Source organism: Centropristis striata, chromosome 23 (assembly GCF_030273125.1).
Source record: "Centropristis striata isolate RG_2023a ecotype Rhode Island chromosome 23, C.striata_1.0, whole genome shotgun sequence".
NCBI lineage: Eukaryota > Metazoa > Chordata > Actinopteri > Perciformes > Serranidae > Centropristis > Centropristis striata.
Genome location: NC_081539.1, coordinates 5420073 through 5445386, shown reverse-complemented (window position 1 = coordinate 5445386; position 25314 = coordinate 5420073). Strand labels below are relative to the sequence as shown.

Genomic DNA, 25314 nt, shown 5'->3' with positions numbered 1-25314 from the left:
CTCTATGTTATCTGTATTTTTAAAGAAATTATTTTAAACAACATGTTTTTTTTTACTCTAATTTGATGGTGAGTTGTTCCATTTTTTTAAACTTTTTTTTTTTTTTTTTACACTGTACATTTATGAGAAATGTCCTATTCCAAATCTCTCATTATTCAACTGACCTGTATTGAGCCTGTTACAATCCTTTTATTTTGGTGTTTTTACTTGCAAAGCTTCCATGCCTGGCAACACAAAGAGTGATAAATATTAAAGAATTTATAAGACAGAAACAGTTCTGATTGGCCCGGCAGCTGGAGAACGAGACACATCTGCCAGAGGAAAATGAAACATGAGCTCACAGATTTCATCCGGTGCAACAGTTTGCAGGATGAGTTCACGCTCCACCATTTCAGTCAGAAGCAGGTCTTGAATCCTGCAAAGACAAAAGCCTCTGCCCTGCTGAGGAAAGCCTCCTTTCACTCGGAGTGGTTTGCACTCTGAAATGTCAGCGCTCGTCGCCGTCTGCAGCCTGTTTACTGGAGGTGTTTTAAATGAGACACTCTGCTGAGTGACGGGGCGCTCTTCATTACTCATCTCAGGAGCTTTTTCATGCTTAGTTTGCACTGTGACACATCACATTCTCACAGCGAGATGCACGTACGTCTTGCTCGTACTTCATGAAGCATGCTGGGCTTAACCTGTTATTGTTCAAAGACCCTTTTAGTGGTTGTGGGCAGTGGATGTTTAGGGAGAGATAGCAGGTCAACAATAAATGCCACATAGAAGTTGAATTGAACATCATCTGAAAGCTGTTAGAAAGATTCATTTGAGATGCAGCTCAGCACTGTGTGTCAAGTTGTTCTGGTCGAAAATATCTAATTAAAATGACTTAATGAATTAATTATTTATCAAATCAAGTCAAGTATAGTTTATTTGTCCCAACTTGGGCAATTTGGTTGCAGTCTAGGTGTATAAAAGACATAAAAACAATACATTCCAACACACATACGTACAACAGATTACGGCCTATTATGGTGTATAAAGGGTCATAACATTAGTGTTCGCTTTCTAAAGTCCATTTCCATGTTCAACTGTGTCCCATAAGTTGTTGCCGCAATTTTTGGGTTGATACCATTTGCTACACACATTTGGTGCTCAATAATGCAATTTTATTCATATCGAGAATGGATAAAAATGGTCAGAGAAAACCTCCAGAATATAACATCAACATGTCAAGAACTTTGGAACAACATAGAAGAATCCATGCTGAGATTTGGGTTCAAAAACTTTCATTTGTCATTTTGTAGATTTCTGTATTTTCAGCGATTGGATGACGAGCACTTCTGTTCAAACTGCTGAGAAACCCTCTTATTGTCAATATACCTAGGGAAGCTGCACATCCTCTGAATGCTCTAGGTCTCTAGTTTATGGTTGTAAAGTTTCATGAGGCTGTGATTATCCTAGAGGTCACAGCAGCTCATTTTATACACTGAGGTCCAGACTCAAGAAATGCCCTCACTGTAATGAACTGGCTACTACTGATGACTAACATCATCCCACATAAAGAGAACTGGACTCATTGGATCCACAAGAGTCTCAGCTTTCCACTGATACCCAGTTTATGTCATTCAAAGTCTGTTTAGGGACCCCAGTATGCACAAATATTCAAATGCAGTGGGCGGAAATGGCATATTTCTACACCGCAAAAAAAGCCAACTTGTATTTTTTGCCTAAATCAGTGATTTAAATTGGTAAAACTTGGAAATATAAATTATTGACATTTAGGGCAATAATGTAAGTTAGCAGAACAAAGGAAGCCAGTTGTCTGCTCAAAAACAAGTTTGTGAGTTGTTGTTACTTATATCTTTAAGTTGGGGTTCACAACAAGGGACAATAGTTCTGCTAATTCTTATGTCTTTGTTGTGAAATGTGGGAAACTGCGGCTAACTGATGCTAGCGGCTAACTGATGCTAGCGGCTAACTGATGCTAGCGGCGCTGCTTGTTACAGCTACAAGAGTAGCCATTAGCGTATCAATGCTAACTCAACATTGTGGTCGCAACATTAGCTGACATTTCATAGCGGCGTTACAATCGTGCCAATTCAGCACATTGCAGAAGTTAGCAGAAGTAAGGATTAAAAGTTATTGCAATGTAAAATTATAAATTCAAAAATCTGAATTCAGAGTTGAACAAACTCAAAAACAAAACTTAAAATATTTAGTTTAATTGTCCAACTTAAAATGTTATCGAAGTTTGTTGCCTTGAAATTTTGAGTTCACCCAACTATTTCTTTTTTTGCAGTGTACTACATGAGAGAAACTAAGTGGTTTTTGCCTTAAACTGCGTGTTACCAGCCTACAGTAGGCGAGTAGGCCCAATGAATGAGCCGCCATGCCTCGTGCACGTCACTGTGTTGTTGTCTGCTCTGTGCCAGGCTGCTTTGCATGTGACTCACATGGATTTGCGAGTTTCTATCTTCTTTGTTTTCAGGCTACAATTCAAATGCTGCTTTTCCAGTTTGACGTTGGGTGATTTAAATAAGCCATTAGATCAGTTTCAGGACTTTTTCAGGGATTGTGTGCTGTGTTTTGTGTTGCAGTGTGTGTGCAGAGAGGTTTGTTGCTCCTCTGACTCCAAAATGAGCTCAGACAAATTTCATTTTTGACTATAAACTGGAGTTACTATAGTGACTTTCCTGTTTGTCGGGCAGCGGAAGAAGAAGCCCACGCAGACTGTAACAACACAGCACAGAGGCTGAGTGTGACATTTATCACATTTACCAGAGTGTCTAGCAGCCGATTGTTCAAAATATTTCAACTTCTTCAAAACATTATCAATATGTACTTTTTTTTCAAGATATTTTAAATCAATAAATCAATAATATTTAAGCAATTTTAAAAATGTTATTAACAAGCAAGATTGTTATTTTGTTTTATTTTCTACATATTTTAAAAATTTTTTTAATTTTATCAATATTATTTTTAGTGATTTTTTTTAAATCAATTTGCTTTTTTGAAATGTATTTTATTTTTAATTTTTATTTTATCAGTATTTAAATTCAATTTAAAAAAAAATGTATGTTAACAATTTTCTTAATTTTACCAATATGCAAGTTAATTATTATAATTTTTACACATTTTAATTTTATTTTTTTGATATTTTATCAGTATGCAAGTTTGGGTTTTTTTACGTGTGTGTCTTCCGAAAGGAGTGATACATTAATATGTTCAGTTTTCATACATTTTAAGCCTTTGTGTGTGTGTGTGTGTGTGTGTGTGTGTGTGTGTGTGTGTGTAAACAAAATAACATATTTTTGTAGTCCTTTTTTGTCTGATTTCATGTCTTTTTTGGACATTTTGTAGTTTTGTGTCTTTTCTTGGTCAGTTTTTGTGACTTTTTGGTCATTTTTACATATTTTGTTGGAATTGTTGTGTCTCTTTTGCTAATTGTGTCTTGTTGGTTATTTTGTGACTTTCTTGAGTCATTTTTGTGTCTTTTCTTGGTCATTTTGTGTGTGTGTGTTCTCACTTTGAGACACATTCGTTCTGTATCGATCTGCTGCTTCAACAAGGTGACGCCTCCTTCGGTGAGATGATTGACAGCACAAAATGAGCTCAGATCGATCACAGAGCATGCTGGGTAAATTAAGACCTAAAATAAAAAACACACAGAAATAAATAAATGCCACCTTGAAAAACATACACACCCTTTTTTTGCTGCAGGAATTGGTGGCGGATCGATACTGTCTGCAGTGGCTCCCTGCAGCTGTGACAAAGAAATGATACGTTTATTTCTTTACATTTCAATTATAATTCATCATTGGTGTAGGTCCAAAGCCATTTGTACTCTTCTATTGTAAACGTGTAGCTCATATACGGAAATTAAGTCTTTTCGTCAACTTAAATTGTGCATCATAGCTTCAGAAAGTCTGCGGCCCGGACCCTTGGCCTCTAAATTTTGCAACTTTAAGATAATTCTTCAGTGTCCAGCCTTCATTTTCACTCTGCAAATTGATAAAATCATATAAGTCAGGCAGCTTAGGACCAGATTTAAGAAGAATTGGGACACACCGGACAAAAGCACCACATTTTTTTCACATGCTCTCCATCACCATAGGTTTCAGTTTTTGATGGGAGCCATATAAAGTCTATGAGAACCAATGTAGCTACCAAGCCACTTAGAAGGTCAATCTTGGTGTTAAAATCTACATTTTCTGGGTCAAGGAATCATTTAAAGTTATTGAGAATATCACTAGATGATTATTTGATCAAATAGATATGTTTTGCATTTTGGCCATGTATTTATGTAATTTCCAACTCAGTTCCTAAGCGGTCGGACATATATTTATATCAAAAAACAAAATGAACATATTTTTTACAATCATAAAAATAAGTAAATTAGGATTTTTTTTCTCCTCCTCAGATCTTTTCTTCCCTTTAAATCTCTAAAGATCAGGATATTATCTTCAAGTCCCAAAAAAATCCTTAAATCCTTAAAAAAAAAATCCTTAAAATAAGTAGAAACGGAGTGTTTTCTCCTCTCTAAATCTCTGAACATCCTTGAAATAAATAAAAATAGGATATTTTCTCCTCCTCAGACCTATAAGAGTCCTTGAAACAAGTAAAACATGATATTTCTCCTCTTCAAATCTCTTAAAAAACAAAGGAAAAACATAATGTTTTGTCCTCATCAATTCTCTAATAATCCATAATATAAGTAAAATAGCTCCAAAATGTCTTTAAAATAACAACAACAGGATATTTTCTATACATTTTCTGGGTCTAGGAATCATTTAAAGCTGTTGAGAATATCACTAGATGATTATTTGATCAAATAGATATGATCATTTTGGCCATTATTTACATAATCTCCAACTCAGTTCCTAAACGGTTGGACATATATTAATATAAAAATAACAAAATGAACATATCTATTTGATCAAATAATCATCTAGTGATATTCTCAATAGATTTAAATGATTCTTTGACCCAGAAAATGTAGATTTTGACACCAAGATTGACCTTCTGAATGGCTTGGAAGATATATTGGTTCTCATAGACTTTATATGGCTGCCATCAAAAATTGAAACTCATGGAGATGGAGAGCATTTGGAAAAAAATTGGTGCTTTTGTCCAATATGGCCCCTTTATATAGCCACCTGACTATATTACTACATCTTAATTATGAGTCATTATTAATGTTGGTGGGCTGATTTAGACGTATAAAGCTGTTTATGAAGCTCAAAATAAGCTTTGTGGCTCCATTACAACATTTATTTTCCTCTTTTTTTGACCAACACTTACTTATTTGTGAGTAAAACTTGCTGATCCCTGAACTAAACTATCGATAATAGTGTCAGTACATTTAAACTATGGCTCGGTCTCATTTTTATTTAAATCAACGAGCAGAGGAACTGTCAGTTAGAGAACTGTCCGTCAAAATACGTGCTGTGAAAACAAAACAACACCCGGCTTCACTGTCCGTCTCCAGACAAAACACACGACACTTCTCGGGGAGATTAACAGGATTGTGTTGCACATGAAGTGCAAACAAACTGTGGAAGTGGAGCTCAAACTTTCCCTGTTGACTGCTGGTTAAAGAAACACTCGGCCAGTCTTGTACTTAGAAGTAGTGATACAAGTTCAGAGTTTTTACTTCAGTTAATGTATATTATATGTATATGTGTATATATATATATATATATATATATATATGTATATACGTATGTATATGTATATATTTTATGTATATGTATATGTATATATATATGTATATATATATGTATATATGTATGTGTGTATGTATATATATATATATATATATATATATACTGTTTATGTATATACTGTTTATGTATATAAAGAAGAAAAACAAGTACATTTTTTTTTTAAATGGGGAAAAGTTGAATTTATATACTGTATAAAACATTATTTTCCAAGTGCCCACAAGTCTCCCCATGCTTTACACATGACCTCTACTTCCAGCCTCTCCTGTCCTCTCCCCTCTGATCTGTGTAAACAGCCTGCAGTTCAGTCAAATGTTTGCAGAATTTTTGTCATGTGACCGTTTCTCTCAGCCGAGTCAATCATGGCTTCACAGTTTCCCAGAGGAGCTCAGAATTTAATGGTTTTAACATTATCTGGTTATTCCAAACGGTTTATTTTTGGCAAATTTTTAAATGAGACATGTAGAATAAAGTAAGTTTGAGCCTCTTTCAGTCTCTCCTGTCCCGTCCTCTCCCCTCTGCTCTGTGTAAACAGCAGTTCAGTCAGAATTTGGTAGCATCTTGTCCTGTGATTGTCCGTCTCAGCTGAGTCATTCGTGGTTTCCAGGTTGCGCAGAATTGAATGTTGTTTACAGGATCTGGTGGGTGACGAGTAGAATAAAGGGGAATTTGATAAAATCTCGCTGTTTGTCACACATGATTCATTCAGGAGATGTCTGGAAATCTGATGGTAGTTTCTGTTTCTACAGTTTCTGGCTATGCAGTGGTGGGACGTGACTCAATATTTGCACATATGTCACTTTAAACTTCTACTCCGCTACATTTAGCTGACGGCTTTAGTTACTTTCTAGGTCTGGATTTAAATCTACGGAGTCTTGGACTATTTTGTCCATTTTTGAAAATCTTTTCATGTTTTTTTGGTGTCTTTTTTGGTCATTTTGTGTCTGTTGTCTTTTTTTTGTTATTTTGTGTCTTTTCTTGTCATTTTGTGTCTTTTTTTGTGTCTTCTTTGGTCATTTTGTGTCTGTTGTTGTGAATTTTTTTGTCATTTTGTGTCTCTTTTTGTCATTTTGGTGTGTTTTGTTTGTCATTTTGTGTCTTTTTTGGTAATTTTGTGTCTGTTGTGTCTTTTTTTTAAACTTATTTTGTGTCTTTTTTTTGTCTTTTTGTGTCTTTTTTGGTCATTTTTGTGTCTTTTTTTGACGTCATGAAGAAGTCGTGCTCCGGCGCTTTCGTGGACTCCAGAGGGTTAACATAAAACACTACTTACATTAAGAAGTTAGTTACCAGTGACAGTAAAATGCTGCTTATATAAATGCATCTAAAATTATAATAATACAATAATATACACTAACACTCTAAAGTTTGGGGTCACTTAGAAATGTCCTTATTTTTTTAAAGAAAAACACACTTTTTAAAAATTAAAATGACATTAAATTGATCAGACAAACAGTCCAGACATTGTTAATGTGGTAAATGACTATTAAAGCTGATTTTCTTATGGAATATCTATTATATAATATTGTCCTGTGTTCCAGTGGCACATTGTGTTAATCGATCATTAACCTTTGTGCATCCCATCAGAAAATGTTAATCTATTAACCTTTGTGCAGAAAATGTTCAGTTCTTAAAAAGTGTCTTTTGACCAACATCAGTCCTGATCATAACTATACAATTTACATGTATTTCTTAAATAATTTCAACCCTTTAATGCCCTTTTAGGAATATTAACACATGTTTTAAATGATAAAAAAGCTTAGATTGAAAAAGTAGTCATTTGTAAAACATAATTTTATGCTGAAATTAGACTAGGATCAAAAATGTACGTTTTAATGGGAGTCAATGGTGCAAAAAAGTATGATGTGGCACTATTTGTTTTACACAGTGAAATATCGCCCGATTATTAGATCCAAGGTTGAAATTTTAAAGGTTGATAAAAAACTGAAATCCATGCAAAATTCTGTCCCACTAGCATTAACACAGGCACAATTATTGAGAATTTTTAATGGGGAAAGTACAACAAATGTACCTATAGGGTTAAAACACCAGAGCATTATGTTAGCACAGCTGGAAACTGTTCTGTGCTGATTTAAGAAGCAATAAAACGATCCGTCCTCAGGCTGGTTGAGTATCTAGAGGCAAAGTTGGAGTTTTATACAGGTTAAAATGATTATTTCTGCCCTTGTCCATGTCTTTACTATATTTTTGATTCATTTCGTAACTCATTTCATGAATAAAACAGTTTGTTTTCATGGGAAACAACACAGACTTTTTCTAGGTAAGCCCAAACTTTCGAGCGCTAGTGTATTTAGACCAGGGATGGGCCACTTAAATGCTGCAGGGGGCCACAATTTTTCATGTTCACTACCACAGGGCCACATATAGGACCGTGCACATGCAATTTTAAATATGTTTACAGTGCAGTAACTTAACATATTTCATGCTCAAATGCATGTTTAACAGTATGAATAGGAAAACAAAAGGTTTGAAGCACATAAAAAATAACCACTTACTGTGATTTATTTTTTTTTCAGTGCAAGAACAGCAGACCAACATTAATTGCAAGAAGTAATTTTGTGCATTTTTACACTACACTTTTAAGATTTCATACTCAAATGCATGTAGTTGTACTGAGGGCCACTTCAAGTGAGGGTGCGGGCCGTATGTGGCCCCCGGGCCTCCAGTTGCCCATCCCTGATTTAGAATAAAACAATCTGAGTGGGTCCATTCTGCATGTTGTTTTAATAGCTGTTTTATGTCTGTGGACATTTTTGGCCAGAAGGTCACAAAAGGGTAGTAAATGCACCGATGGAGTATAAAAGACCTGTAAGGGTTAAATGACAGCTTGAAACAGAGAATGTGATGTAAAATGACTTGTTCTGGACATCAGGATGGTCTCAATCAGATCAGATTCCTGCTTGTGTGACTTTGAGGGTTAAACACATTTATCTGGTTCTTCATTTGTTAGAAGAAGTGAAAACTCTTCCTGAGCTGAAGGCGTTTAAGCTTGCATGCCTGTGAGGCAGAGATCTGGGTTTAAAAGCCCTCCAGCGACGCCTCCTCCTTCATTCACGTCTTGTCTCCGTCTCCGTCCTGCTGGCAGCTGGAAGGCTTCTCATCGCGAATCAGATGCAAACACATGACGTATACGCCGTGTTTGATTTAACTCTCTGCTCTATAAAAAAAACATAAAAACACATTCTGGGGCCAGTTTATTCCTGACGTTGTGATGTCACAGCCTTTTGTTTACAGGGGCTCAATATCATTTTCATCTTCCTGGCAAAATGATATCTTTTACTGAGAAAAAAACTGGGATTTCTTGCTGCAGATGAAGTCTGTACAATGCAAACTGCACAGAATTTATCACTGATCTTATTTTATTTTTATAGAGGCAGATTATTCCCCCTTAGTGTGCATCATAAAATCCAAAATCAAATTCGGACCCTGCAGAATATCAGGATTTTTTTTTGCAAATAATACCTACACATAAATAGGTATATACATGATTAAAAATACCTTATAATTACAAGAAAATCTCTTATAATTACAAGAAACTATCCCAGAATTGCAGAAAAATACCTCATAATTTAAAAAAAGACCTCATAATTAAGGGAAAACACCTCATAATAAAAAATACCTTATAATTAATGGAAAATACCTCATAATAAAAAATACCTTATAATTAAGGGAAAATACCTCATAATAAAAAATACCTTATAATTAAGGGAAAATACTTCATAATAAAAAATACCTTATAATTAAGGGAAAATACTTCATAATAAAAAAGAGAACATTTGTATTTTACAGTTTCTGGCTGTGATAAATTGTGTGATTTTAGCCATATTTATAAAAAACATGCATCCACCAGCAGGTTTTTGGTTGTAAAGGTTGAAAAGTTATTTGTCTTGGCAGGAAAAGAGTCATTGAATTTTTGCAACGTAACCGTTGGTGTCAGCAGAACCAATCATGGCTTCACCAAAGTATCACAAAACTATAATGTATCAATCTCCCCCCCCCCCCCCCCCCCCCCCCCCCAACCTCTGCTGCAGCCTGAAACACACTGAGGGTTTGTCGGCTTGGACTCAGTTAACTCAGCTATTCTCAACTTTGGGGTCGGGACCCCAATTGGGGTCGCAAGATGATTTCTGGGGGTCGCCAAATCATTTTGGAAGTCAGCTCTGTCTCCACTGTGTTACAGTGTTCATTTAATGTCTTTTTTTTTTAGGCATTTTGTCTTTTTTTTTTTTCATTTTTGTGTCTTTTTTGGTGATTTTGTGTATTTTTTTTGGTCATTTTGTGTCTTTTTTTAAATCATTTTTTGGTCATTTTATGTCTTTTTTGGTCATTTTGTGTGTTTTTTTGGTCATTTTGTGTCTTTTCTGGTCATTTTGTTACACAGTCAGCAGGTCAGAATGGACCTTTAAACTTATAGCAAAGGACTTACATTAAAAGTAACAATAAAATATAAAAAAAATATATAAATGCACAGAAGGAGAGATGTTTTAGTTGTTGTCTGCTTCATTATTTGTCCAAAATTCGTCGTATCAACTGAGTTTGTCTGATCTGAACTGTGTGTTCAGTGAGCGGGGGTCGCAGACAACATGCATGTTAAATTTGGGGTCGCGACTCAAAAAGGTTGAGAACTAAAGAGTTAACTGTTGATTTGTATAATTGTTACTCCTGCTGCTGATCGCCTGGTTTCTCTGTCCTCCTCGTCTTATCTCAGAGCTGATAGCAGCTCACTCTCTGTGTGTCTGTGTGTGTGTGTGTCTGTGTGTGTGTGTGTGTGTGTGTGTGTGTGTGTGTGTGTCGGGGCTTGTGTTCAGGTGAAGAATGTGAGGCTTGTCTGAACACGGGAGCCGAGGTGTGTTTTTACGCCTCAGGCTGCCTCAAAAGGATATTCTGCCCTTTTCTCTCCTCCTCCTCCTCCTCACCTGCCACCTCCCTCTGTTCTCGCTCTGTCGCTATCTTTATCCCTCACTGCCTCCCTGTGTGTGTGTGTGTGTGTGTGTGTTCAGGTTTTAATATACAGCTTCCTCATGCCATCTTGATTCTGCCATAATCTCTCACACAGCGGGAGCTCGGTGTCACCTTTGGGAGATTGTTTGGCCGGCCGTCAGCGTCGGAGGAAGAGAGATAACAAAACAAAGAGACGATATCTCTTCCTCTCATCTCTCACCGTTTTTATCTTTTATTGCTCCATCGCTGCAGTCACACACTTAACCTCGGGTCCGAGGAGCAGGTTTACGGGGTTATCTGGATGATGACTGTGTGCTGAGTAAATCCAAGAATCACCACAAATCTGCAGCACGGACGGATGTGGAGACACTCAGATAAATTGTGTGATTTGGGCCATAGTTATAAAAAACATGAATCCTCCGACAGGTTTCTAAAGGTTGAATTAGATTATTTTTTGCGGCGTGGCCGTTGGTCTCAGCAGAACCAATCATGGCTTCACAGTTTTGCTGAGTAGTGCAGAATTTAATGTTTTTAACAGGATTTGGTTAGTGCAAATGCTTTATTTTTGGCTAATTTTTAAAAGAGACATGTAGAATAAAGTAAATTTGATAAAATGTTACGATTTTAAGCTGGAAATTTTAAAATCTGATCATAATTTCTGTATTTTACAGTTTCTGGCTGTGATAAATTGTTTGATTTTGGCCATATTTATAAAAAACATGAATCCACCAACAGGTTTCTAAAGGTTGAACAGTTATTTGTCTTGGCAGGAAAATATGGCTTCACAGTTTTGCTGACTAGTGCAGAATTTAATGTTTTTAACAGGATCTGGTTAATGCAGACGCTTTATTTTTTGTTCAATTTTATATAAGACATATAGAATAAAGTAAATTTGATAAAATGTCATTTTAAGCTTTAATTTGGTTATTTTTCTTGTTGGAATCCTTTAAGGATGGTTGAAAATGTTAAAATCCGATGATAATTTCTGTATTTTACAGTTTCTGGCTGTGGCCATATTTATAAAAAACATGCATCCACCGGTTTTGGGGTTCTAAAGGTTGAACAGTTGTTTGTCTTGGCAGGAAAATATTCACAGAATTTTTGCAATGTGGCTGTTGGTCTCAGCAGAACCAATCATGGCTTCACAGTTTTGCTGAGTAGTGCAGAATTTAATGTTTTTAACAGGATTTGGTTAGTGCAAATGCTTTATTTTTGGCTAATTTTTAAAAGAGACATGTAGAATAAAGTAAATTTGATAAAATGTTGCGATTTTAAGCTTAAACTTGGTTATTTTTCTTGTTGGAATCCTTTAAGGACAGTTGGAAATGTTAAAATCTGATGATAATTTCTGTATTTTACAGTTTCTGGAAGTGATACATTGTGTGATTTTGGCCGTATTTATATACATTAAAAAAAACATGCCTTTCAAATCTGCCGGCAGGTTGTGGGGTTCAAAAGGTTCATAATATTTTGTCTTGGCAGGGAAAAGAAACACAGAATTTAATGTTTTTAACAGGCTCCTGTTAGTGCAAATGCTTTATTTCTTGTTCAATTTTAAATGACACATGTCAAATTAAGTAAATTTGATAAAATGTCGTTATTTGAAGCTTAAATTTGGTTATTTTTCCTATTGGAAGCTTTCAAGGACAGTTGCAAATGTTAAATCTGATGATAATTTCTGTATTTTATAGTGATAGATTGTGTGATTTGGGCCATATTTATAAAAAAACATGCATCCACCGACAGGTTTGGGGTTTCTAAAGGTTGAACAGTTGTTTGTCTTGGCAGGAAAATATTCATGTAATTTTTTGGGACGTGGCTGTCGGTCTCAGCAGAACTAATCATGGCTTCACCGTTTTGCTGAGGAGTGCAGAATTTAATGTTTTTAACAGGATCTGGTTAGTGTAAATGGTTTATTTTTGGCAAATTTTTAAAGCAGACATGTAGAATAAAGGGAATATGATGAAATGTCATTATTTTAAGCTTAAATTTGGTTATTTTTCCTGTTGGAAGCTTTCAAGGACGGCTGGAAATGTTAAAATCTGATGATAATTTCTGTATTTTACAGTTTCTGGAAGTGATACATTGTGTGATTTTGGCCGTATTTATATACATTAAAAAAAACATGCCTTTCAAATCTGCCGGCAGGTTGTGGGGTTCAAAAGGTTCATAATATTTTGTCTTGGCAGGGAAAAGAAACACAGAATTTAATGTTTTTAACAGGATCTGGTTAGTGCAAATGCTTTATTTCTTGTTCAATTTTAAATGAGACATGTTAAATTAAGTAAATTTGATAAAATGTCATTATTTGAAGCTTTTTTGAAGCAAGGGCGGTTGGAAATGTTAAAATCTGATGATAATTTCTGTATTTTATAGTGATAAATTGTGTGATTTGGGCCATATTTATAAAAAACCTGCATCCATCGACAGGTTTGGGGTTTCTAAAGGTTGAACAGTTATTTGTCTTGGCAGGAGAATATTCACTGAATTTTTGCGGCGTGGCTGTCGGTCTCAGCAGAACCAATCATGGCTTCACAGTTTCGCTGAGGAACAGAGAATTTAATGTTTTTAACAGGATCTGGTTAGTGCAGACGCTTTATTTTTTGTTAAATTTTATATGAGACATATAGAATAAAGTAAATTTGATGAAATGCCAGAGAAGCAGACTTATCTGGATGATAACTGTGTGCTGAGTTAATCCAAGAATCCCCACAAATCTGCAGCATGGACGGATGTGGAGCGACTCGCTGCTGGTTTTCATCCAGATCCCTCCTCAGTAAGCTCTGACAGCAGCTCAGCCGGAGCGCTGAAACAGTAAAAATCTGGATTCTGGAGCTAGTTTCCATCAGTGACAGAAGGCTGATCTGATCATCGTCTCGATACTTGTCAGGTTTCTATAAAAACGTATCACAAATTTTAACTGACATATACAACAAAAGATGCACAAACTTCTCCACCTCGGCCAACCATAAGAACTTTTCACAATATTTCAAGACTTTTTCAAGATTTCTTTAGTCCATTAGTCATTTTTATGCCTTTTTTTAAATGCTGAATTTCCAGGAAACTCATGAGCACATGTCTGGTAAAAAACAAGATTAAAAGTGATGCTTTAGCAGGATTTTTATTGTGGAGAAACTTCATTAAATCAACTAATTGATTATTGGCCGAAATCAGCCGATAAACAGATGTAGTGTTGGGAAAAAAACAGAGTCAAGAGGAGGTGCAGAAGTCTATTTTTCTATCAGACTGAATTACAATATACTTTTTGGGATTTTTGCCCTCTGAACCCAAGCAGCTTTCAGGAGTCACATTCTCCTCTCTGTGTCCTCGTGTTTCACTGTAATATATAAAATATCTATATAAATCTATAAATCCTGCAGCTCTGTGGAATCAGCACAATCAGAACAACTCAAACAGTCTTTGTGCAGAATAATATAATAATAATAATAATAATAACACAGCTAGAATGACATAAATCAGAAAAACGTGTGTTGCATTTCTATGATAATATATTTAAAAATGAAATAAAAATCTGAAATCTATAACTAAACATGTTTCAAGTTCCCACAAATGTTTCCATGATTGGGAAAATATTCCAGCCTCTCATGTCCTCTCCTCTCTGCTCTGTGTAAACAGCCTCTCCTCTCTTGTCCTCTCCCCTCTGCTCTGTGTAAACAGCCTCTCCTCTCTTGTCCTCTCCCCTCAGCTCTGTGTAAACAGCCTCTCCTGTCCTCTCCTCTCTGCTCTGTGTAAACAGATTCTCAGTGAATATTTGTCATGTGACCATTGCTCTCAGCAGAATCAATCATGGCAGGAAAAGTACTTTATGTATACTTTATTTTTTTTGTGCTTTTCTGTGACTGAAGGGAGAGAAGCCTGGTCAGAGCAGGAAGAGGTTCACTGGTCGCTCCGCTTCATTTGTTGTTGTTTTTTTTCCTGATGCAGAAGAATAAATGCAGAGCGAGAGAGACAACTGATGAGTTTAAATCAAGCTTCGGATCGACAGTCACCTCACACACTTCCTGTTTCAGATAACACGACTGACGGGCTGAGAGAGGGAGAAGAGAGGAAGAGAGAGAGAGGAGAGAAGGAGAAGAGAGGGAGAGAGAGGGAGAGAGAGGAAGAGAGAGAGGGAGGAGAGAAGAAGTCTGTGATATTAAACAGGGAAACAAAGATGAGAGACACAAAGAGCGACAGACAGACAGAAAGATGTGAAAAAGAGAACAAGAGACTTTCCGTACTCTGAGGTGGTTTCAGCCTGTCAGATACATTCAGTGTCTGATGCAACACTGAGTAACCAAGACGCTGTGTGTGTGTGTGTGTGTGTGTGTGTGTGTGTGTGTCTGTGTCTGTGTCTATCTGTGTGTGTGTGTGTGTGTGTGTGTGTGTGTGTGTGTGAGAATCTGAGCAGCTCACATGTGAAAGTGACCCATAGTGTGAAATACCATTGCCTCCTAACACACACTTGCACAAAAATACACACACACACACACACACACACACAGCCATCACTTTGCCTCTTCCAACCCCCCATTCGTTGCCCTCACTAAACAACCTGCCAGGCCTGTTGCTAGGTTACCGTGAGGAGATGGTGTGTGTGTGTGTGTGTGTGTGTGTGTGTGTGTGTGTGTGTGTGACGGGGTGGTGGGCTGGAGGTGGTGGTGAGGTGGATAAATTTCCACTTTCTCGCTTTAACAGCTGTGATGCTGACTTTGGTTTGGAGGAGGAGAAGTTCGACTGGTTCCCAACATCAGGCTCGGGGCCCCTCCAAGGGCCCACGAGACACAACTGAGGCGTCCTGAAATTATTCAAATTAAACGATCTCTTTGGCTGCACTGCGACCATAACTTGTGGCCAAGAGTTGCGAGAAACGATCCTATAAATATGACAAAATGCCTCCATAAGGAGGAAAGAAAATCCCATAATTACAAGAAAAATATCTCATAATTAAGACATAAGGTCTTATAATTACAAAAAATACAGAAGAGATAATATCCTTAATTATCCAGAAGAATGCCTCATAATTATGATTAAATGTCTTTTAATTAAGAGAAAGTTATCAAGTTATTACAACAAAACAGCTCATAATTCTACAAAAATACATTATAATGAGACAAGATCTTATATTTGAGATCAAAAACCTTATAATCACAAGAAAAAGATTCCATAAATTAAGAGAAAATAGCTCATAATGACAAGAATCAATTATCTAATAATTCTAATTAAATATCGTATAAGTTCCAAAATACTTCATAATTACAAAAAAAATATTTTAATTAGGAGAAACTGTCCTTTATCTGCAACAACAACAAAAATCATTATTTAGAGAAAAGCCATAATGTAAAAAAATAGTAAATATTGCAGAGAAGATATCCTTTATTTGCAAATAGTACCTATACATAAATATGTGTATACATAATTAAGAATACCTTATAATTACAAGAAAATCTCTTATAATTACGACAAACTATCCCAGAATTGAAAAATAATAAATTATCATAATTAAGGGAAAATACCTCATAATCTAAAGAAATGGACCTTATAAGTGAGGGGAAATAACTCATAATTTAAAAAGACTTTGTAATTAAAGGAAAATACCTCATAATAAAAAAGACTTTAGAATTAAGGGAAAATGCCTCCTAATTTAAAAAAGGCCTTATAATTAAGGGAAAATACCTCATAATAAAAATTACCTTATAATTAAGAGAAAAATACCTTTTAAAAAATACTTTATATTTGAGTGAAAATACCTCATTAATTAAAGAGAAATACCTTATAATTAAGGGAAAATATCTCCTACTTTAAAGTAAAAGACCTCATAATTAAGGGAAAATGCCTCATAATAAAAATGACCTTATAATTAAGAGAAAAAATACCTTATCAAAGAATACCTTATATTTGAGTGAAAATACCTCATTATTTAAAGAGAAAGACTTTATAATTAAGGGAAAATACCTCATAATTTAAAGAAAAATACTTTATAATTACAATTCAGAGAAGGACTCTCATAATGTTTTTATGGGCCTAAGTCATAATTATGAGATTTGGAAGTCATAAAATAATTGATTGATATCTCTACAAACCACAACTTTATATTCATGTGAAATATGTCCTTAAATGGAACCAAACTTCCTTAAAGTTACTGACTTTAATGGCGAATAGTTTCAGTCTCCAAATCCTTAATTCTGACCTTTTTCCTTTCACAATAATAAACATAATTACATAATAAATTAGTTCTCCTTCTCCTGGAGAAACTGCAGGATGAAGCAGAAGCTCTAAATTTGGAGCGTTTTAGGTCAAGCATGCTGAAATAATTTCCTGTCACTGCAGAAATACTTTTTCCTTCAGGACTGAGTCACCTTACAGAAAGAACCAGAAAGAGTTTGTGTGTCACAGAAACTGAGATTTGGCCGTAAATCAACACAGATGGAACAAAATGATCTAATTACCTCCATAACTGGAACTGTGAAACAACAATTGTGCTTCTGTTTTATGCTTTTTCATTAATATTTTTAGAAGCATACAAACAGGAGTGGGGAGGTAACTTACAGAGGAGATCTTTAACCATTAAAAACACTTTAAAAAATGTTTTATATTGTTAGTGAGAAAGTCTACAGTTAACCAAAATGATTGTTTGGCTTTTGCAGCTGCTAAACCTGCACAAGAGAAACCTGTTTTTGATTAAAAATCACTGTTTTAAGCTTATATTTGTTTTGTTTTTTGTGTTGGAAGCGCTCCTCACACATGATCTGTTCAAGGACCGTGGGAAATGGGAAAATTTGACCATAACGGCTGTATTTTATAGTTTCTTGCTGTGATAAATGGTGTGATTTTGGCCATATTTTTTTTAAAGCATACATGTTCAAATCTGGTCTGATCGAGTCTGGGTGCCTTTGCACATATTTAAATTAGATAATGTACATCAATTTGTCTTAAAAGTATCCACTTTTGCTTGTTTTTCTTTGTGAATTGCCCACAAAGGTGTCTAACAGCCACATGCAGTTACAGTGAAATGATTAGCTTCTTCAGAGAGTCAGAGGAAACTCAACTTTCTCTCTGTGACGTTTAAATTCCTGCCTGAAGTTTTAAGGATTGCCTCCTTTTCTGAAAATGTCAAATCTAAAAAAATATAATGCACACAGAGATATACACATATCCTCGAAAGAAACTGTAAGAACCGGCATTATTGTCTGGATTTCAACTTTCCCACAGTCCCTGAACAGATCACAATTCCAAATTGAAGCTTAGAATGTTGATATTTTAGAGGAGAGGACAGGAGAGGCTGTTTACACAGAGCAGAGAGGAGAGGACAGGACAGGAGAGGCTGGAAACATGACACTACTTCATATACTTACTTATTATTGTGTTCTTTTGTGTCATTTTCTAAATGGTTTGTTCTTTTTGTGTCTTTTTGGTCATTTTGTGTCTTTTATTTGTCATGTTGTGTCTTTTTTGTCATTTTGTGTATTTTGTGTAAGTTTATATATATATATAAATTCATTTTATCATTCATAATTTAGCAGAGAAATTCAACTTTTTTTCTGATCTCTGTCATTCTAACTGTGTTATTCTGCACAAAGACATGATTGAGTTGTTCCTACTTCTAGTCATGATTGTGCTGAAGTAATAGATCTGATACATATTTTATATATTACAGTGAAAAACAAGGACACAGTGAACATTTCAACTGATAAATTCCCACCTGGTACTTTGACTGTTCTGCAGCATTACTGTGATTAAAAACGTTTGCCTGTCATTGGACTGAGGTGAGCTGGAGAAAGATTGGAAAACTGGAAAAGACAACAAAATAATACAACACCTGTTCTGCAAATGTTTCGTCTGTGAGCTCATGCATCATTCTTCCTTCACACAACTGAGAAATTCTGACCTGGAACGCAGCACCTGAATGCACCGTTGACCTTTGCAGAGTGCTTTTCTTTTTTCTCTTTTGAGATCTACTCAGAATCTTCTCTTATTTAGTCTCTTTTCTTCGTGTCTTTCAGGGTCGCCATGTCAAAACAGGCCAGCTCGCTGCCATCAAGGTCATGGACGTCACAGGAGTAAGTCACACACACACACACACACACACACACACACACACACACACGGAAAAGCCTTATTAAATCTTCACAGGCCCACACACACCTTAGGATTGAGTTTCTGGCTCGAGGGCACTTGAGCAGCAGTTTGTCTTCACTAAACTCTTTAATCTGATTTCCTCCAGGATTATAATATTTTGTATTTCAGTAAACACAGTATTTGTCTAAGTGTGTGTGTGTGTGTGTGTGTGTGTGTGTGTGTGTTTCAGGATGAGGAGGAGGAGATTAAAGCAGAGATCAACATGTTAAAGAAGTACAGCCACCACAGGAACATAGCGACCTACTATGGAGCCTTTGTGAAGAAAAACCCTCCTGGGATGGACGATCAGCTGTGGGTGCGTATCGTTAGTGTGTCTGGAACTTTTATCACATTTTATCATTTTTTTTTTATCAAGTTTTGCACAAACCCAAACACAGTGTGCCTTGGATTGTAGATGTTGTGTTTTGTGCTGTGCATCGAGCCCTTTCACAAGATAAAATAACATGCAAAATTGAGAATGAAACTTGCAGCAGAAAGTTGATTTCTTGTGTCTTTTTGGTCATTTTGTGTTTTTTTAATACAACATTCAGGACTCATGGGCACACCAAAAAAACACGTAAAAGCAGAAAGTTGATTTCTGGTTTTATGTGGGTTTTTTGGTTCGTCTTTGGATGCACTTAGAAAATGTATTTGGTGTTAAAGCTGGGATCTGCAGTTTTTTTGGTTTGTTTTTTGCACCAGAGATAAAAATTCCCATAATAATAATATGGTTAAAACAACAAGTATATCTCCGGCCTTAGCTGTTTGTACATTTTTAAACAGATTATGACTGAACAGACAGCCCACAGATCATTTTTCTTTAATTAAGCAACCAAACAAAGGACAAAATGTTCCAGAGGCGGTAAATTAAAACAGATTAAAGCAACAGAAAAACTGGTCTAACTTGCCACTTTGCTGCAGTGATGTGCAGCTGTTCTCCAGGACCTCGTGACGTCACTTTTGGGTGTGGCTTCAGGTGCAGCAGAGCACATTTCTGTGTTGTTGAAGCTCAATGTGATGATTTAGTCTGATTAACAGTCCAAAAAACACAAAGATATTAACTTCACATTTAGATAAAACAGAGAAAAGCTGCAGCTTGTTGCATTTAAGAAGCTGGATCCTGTTTTTATGCTTGAGATGTGTCCTAAATAATTACCCACTAACTTACTAGTGTGAGTAGATGTAAGAACATATGATATTATGTACTGTAACGTTGTTTATGTGTGTGTAGCTGGTGATGGAGTTCTGTGGTGCCGGCTCGATCACAGATCTGATCAAAAACACCAAAGGGAACTCCCTGAAGGAGGAGTGGATCGCCTACGTCTGCAGAGAGATCCTCAGGGTGAGAGAAACTGGCCTATAATTCACAACAAAAAATCATTGTTTCGAGAAAAGTTATAATTACAAAAAATATCAAATATTAAAGAGAAAATATCCTTTATTTGCAAATACCTATACATAAATATGTATGTGTATAATTAAGAATACCTTATAATTACAAGAAAATCTCTTATAATTAAGAGAAACTATCCCAGAATTGCAAAAAAAAAACCCAACTCATTATTTAGAGGAAAATACTTCATAATTTGAAAAAAGACCTTATAGTTAAGGAAAATACCTCATAATAAAAAAGACCTTATAATTAAGGAAAATACCTCATAATAAAAAAGACCTTATAATTAAAGGAAATACCTCATGATTTAAATAAAAAGCTTTTATAATTAAGGGAAAATACCTCATAATAAAAATACCTCATGATTAAGGGAAATACCTCATAATTTAAAGAAAAAGACCTTATAAATAAGGGAAATACCTCATAACCTAAAGAAAAAGACCTTGAAATTAAGGGAAAATACCTCATAATTTAAAGAAAATACCTCATTATTAAGAGAAAATACCTCATAATTTATAGAAAAAGACCTCATAATTAAGGGAAAATGCCTCATAAGTCAAAGAAAAAGACCTTATAATTAAGGGTGAGAGCTGATGGTAAAACTAAATGTTTTTTGAAAACAACAGATGGAATTAAATGATCAGTAATGAATAAACTAGTTTAAGTTAAATTACTTTTTTTGACAATATTAGCTTTTTTATAGCCTTAGGTTCACTGGGCTTCAAGAGGTGAATGTTGGAATTTTTTGGGCCGAAAAAAATCGCAGATACAAGACGGAGGAGAAGCTGACAGTAACTGTGTTGTGTGTCTCCAGGGTCTGACCCACCTGCACCAACACAAAGTCATCCACAGAGATATCAAGGGCCAGAATGTGCTGCTGACGGAGAACGCAGAGGTGAAACTAGGTGAGAGGCCACGCACACACACACACACACACACACACACACACACACACACACACATTGTGTCATCTTGCATACTGTCTGCTGGTGCTACACAGCTCAAAGACACAGTTTGGTGATCATAAATGAGATTTGTTCACAAAAAAAGCAGTGATACAATTATATATTAAGTTTTTATACATTTTAAGCCTTTATTTCTGTGTGTGTGTGTGTGTGTGTGTGTGTGTGTGTGTTTGCAGTGGACTTCGGTGTGAGCGCTCAGCTGGATCGTACGGTGGGACGGAGAAACACGTTTATTGGGACGCCGTACTGGATGGCCCCCGAGGTCATCGCCTGCGACGAGAACCCCGACGCCACTTATGACTTCAAGGTAAACCTGATGTGTGTGTGTGTGTGTGTGTGTGTTGTTGTGTGAAATTGTATCTTAAAATTTGCTATTTTGATCGGAAACTATTGCAAACAAAAGAGGACCCATGTGGGTTCCCTGAGGAACACCTTATTTTGGTAAATAGATGAATGAAATGTCAGTTTTAATGCTCTTTTCTTCTGTTTCTGTCAAAAAATAACAGATGGAATGTGTTGCATTACCTAGTTTAAAGTAATTACAATATTTTAATTTTCTTCTAACCCTTTGATTCATTGGGCTTCAAGACTTGAATGGTTGAATTGTTTTAGCTTAAAAAACTTGACTTGAATTTCGACTTTGGTGGCCACAAACCAGTTTTTTTGTTTTAAATATGTCAGAAAAGGTTCAACGATCATATCCGTTGTTGTTTTCTGGCACTTAATAGGGATGAGAATAATTAATCAATGATCAGTTAATCGGCGGAAGTAGTTTAAGAGGTTTATGCAGAAAAAAGTAGAAACAAATATTAATCTAAAAAGTTTTTATAGCATTTTTTTGGAAGTGGACATTTTCAGCCCAAAGGGTCCGAAATTTGTACACAGTGTATTATTGATCCATTAGAAAAATTTAAATTTGAATCTGTGCGTTTGAAGGAAAAAAAACTTCTTCCAAAAATCATGCCATTTGCAGTATCACCGCCAAAATTATTGCCAAAACAAAAGTGAAAAATGACAAATATGGCTGAAAATGTCCATAGTGGTCCCGGGAGGTTAAACACAAAACACATTTAAATATGCAGATTAGTGTGAAAACTAACCTCATGTCTCTTTGGGGGCTAAAACATTTAGCACAATTTTCAAAATAAAAGCGTCCGTTATCAAAACAGGCTTTTGCATATTACTGTATATATATATCTTTTATTTTGCCCATGTATGCATGTTTTTTCACACATACTGGACTATGTAGAAAAGCATAGAGGATAATCGATTAATTGATCGTTAACGTTATAGATAATTGAGTTGGCAGGTTTCTTCCAAACGCCCATCCCTAAAAACAATAATCATATTTTACAATAACATTCATAACATCTTGCTTCAGCTCTACATTTAAGATTAAATATGTATGAAGTTCATACAAAGACTCACTCGTTTTACTTAATTAAAACATTGAACTCCTTAACATTATCTTTACTGTTTAATCTCACGTGAGTTAGTTTTACGATCCTCAGGAAGTCCTTTCAAAATAAAAGCGTCCGTTATCCAAACAGGCTTTTGCACAGTACTGTATATATATCTTTTATTTTGCCCATGTATGCATGTTTTTACACATACTGGAGTATGTATGAAAGCATAGAGGTTAATCGATTAATTGATCATAACGTTATAGATGCTTGAGTTGTTTCTTCCAAACACTCATTCCTATAGTGAAGTCTCCTCGCTAGGCGGCTGAGGATGTGCAGTAATGGGGGCAGGATGAGTCCCTGCGGCGAGCCCGTGGAGGAGGAGCGGCGCTCTGTTAAGACACCATTAACTCGGACCCTCTGGGGCTCTGCTGTCAAGAAACCCTGCGCTCATCCTTCAGTGTTTTAACTTTAAATAGCAGTTTGTTGGCCGCAGTGTGCAGAGAGACTCTATTAAAAACAGGTGGATGAAACGTTACGATGGCAGAGGAAGTGTCCGTATTTTTACCACTTCACAAGAACAGCGACCTCCAACATGACGTGTGAAGTCGGTGGCAGGTTTTTAGGATGTGAAAGTTTTCAGTTTTCTCTCTCTCTCTCTCTCTCTCTCTCTCTCTCTCTCTGTCTGCAGAGTGATCTGTGGTCGCTCGGCATCACAGCGATAGAGATGGCAGAGGGAGCACCACGTAAGTGTGAAACATCAGACTCATTAAAGTATTACCAGCGGACACACAGTATTAGAAGTCTAAATCTATCTGTTTCTTTTTTGTTCACTCCTCCACCTCCTCTCATTTATCTCCCTTATGTTTCCTTTCCTACCTTCTTGTCTCGTGTTTCTTTGTTTCCTTTTCTCTTCTACTGTGTCCTTTCCTTTCCTTTCCTTTCCTTTCCTTTCCTTCCTTTCCTTTCATCTCTTTCATCTTATTTCCTTTCCTTCCCCTTCCCCTTCCCCTTCCCCTTCCTTTCCTTTACTGTCCTTTCCTTTCTCCTTCCTTCCTTTCCTTCCCTTCCTTTCATCTCCTTTCCCTTCCTTTCCTTTCTTTCCTTTCCTTTCCTTTCCTTTCATCTCTTTCATATCCTTTCCTTTCCTTTCTCCTCCTTTCTTTTCCTCTCCTTTCCTTTCCTTTCCTTTCCTTTCCTTTCCTTTCCTTTCCTTTCCTCTCCCCTCTTTTCATCTCGTCTCTTTTCTTGTAATTTCCTTTCCTATCCTTTCCTTTCATCTCTTTCATCTCCTTTCCTTTCCTTTCCTTTCCTTTCCTTTCCTTTCCTTCCTTTCCTTTCATCTCTTTCATCTCCTTCCCTTTCCTTTCCTTTCTGCTTGTCTCTTCTCATTTTTCTTTGTTTCCTTTTCTCTTCTCCTGTTTTCTTTCCTTTCCTTTTATCTCCTTTTATCTCCTTTCCTCTCTTCTTTTTTTCATTCCTTTCTCCTTGTCTCGTCTCCTTACTTTGTCCTGTTTCCTTTCCTCCCCTCTTCAAATTTCTCCTCCTCCTCCTCAGCTCTGTGCGACATGCATCCAATGAGAGCGCTCTTCCTCATCCCCAGAAATCCTGCCCCCAGACTCAAGTCGAAGAAGTGGTGAGTCACTTTGTGCTCACACACACACACACACACACACACAGACACACACACACACACACACACACACACACACACACACACACTGACAGATATCTCCTCTGCACCTGTTCTCTGGTTTTTATCCTCTCTCAGCATCACATGCAGTATTTTCCAAAGTCAGCAGTAATCACATTTCCATATAAAGGATTCAGAATAACCTGGTTTAACATGACAGAACTCTATTTTTTTCATGCATGTGTGTCTTTAACTGGAACTTTCTACCTGCAGTCGGATAGTTTTTATTGTGTCTAATGCACTGTTCAGTTTATGTTTGCTGTCATCCATGGTGCAGCAGCCTCCGTTTGGGCTTGGAGGAGAAACAGGGTCAACACTGGAAGCAAAAAGCTTGTAATCTGTGCAAGAGATGACAAAAATACACCTTCAATGCAATGTGTTTTATTCAGGTAACATCACTGAAGCAACAGACACCAGAGAGAGAAATTCCCTTTAGACAGTTACAAGGTCAAAGAGAGGATTTGCTGTTTTATACTTTATTTTGAAAAACCCTCGATGTGAGCGCAGTGTGTAAAAAGAGCTGCTGTGACCTCTCGGATAATAACAGCCTCATGAAACTTTACAACCACAAACTAGAGACCTAGAGCATTCAGAGGATGTACTTTTCTAGGTATATTCACAATAAGGGGGTATCTCAGCAGGCAACACAAGAACTCACCATACAATTGCAGAAAAATACAGAAATCTCCAGAACGTCAAAAGTTTCTGAAACCAATTACAGCATGGCCCACCCTTCACAATAAAAGCCCAATAATGCAGCCCAATATACAGATTAACAGACAAATAAAGTGCCATAAAATGAATTACTTTAATTACAAATATTAACCAGAACATGGAAGTTAAAAAATCTGTAAATTACAACAATGGGAGAGATTTTAAAAAAAAAGTTTTTTTACAGTATCTTTCAATTACTTCATGATCTTGAATGTTAAATGACAGTAAATACGTAATAAAGTAAACATACACATTATATTGCTGAGTGTAAGATTAAGGAAACATTTTGTTTTCTTACAGTAAAACTTTCAATTTAACTTTTAAAAAGAAATATCAAAAGTTGCCAAACAATTTCCGTTGA

General features: G+C 36.1%; 1 protein-coding gene across 2 annotated transcripts in view; it reads left to right on the top strand.

Moving 5' to 3' along the window:
• tnikb (TRAF2 and NCK interacting kinase b) overlaps window positions 1-25314 on the top strand; it is a 98250-nt gene that overhangs the window by 9999 nt on the left and 62937 nt on the right. For both annotated transcript variants that reach the window (XM_059327181.1, XM_059327180.1), the window contains exons 3-9: window positions 18671-18727; window positions 18976-19101; window positions 20017-20127; window positions 20993-21083; window positions 21320-21450; window positions 23238-23292; window positions 24104-24182. In XM_059327181.1, the coding sequence (XP_059183164.1) occupies window positions 18671-18727; window positions 18976-19101; window positions 20017-20127; window positions 20993-21083; window positions 21320-21450; window positions 23238-23292; window positions 24104-24182 (650 nt within the window). The remainder of the gene's footprint in view (window positions 1-18670; window positions 18728-18975; window positions 19102-20016; window positions 20128-20992; window positions 21084-21319; window positions 21451-23237; window positions 23293-24103; window positions 24183-25314) is intronic.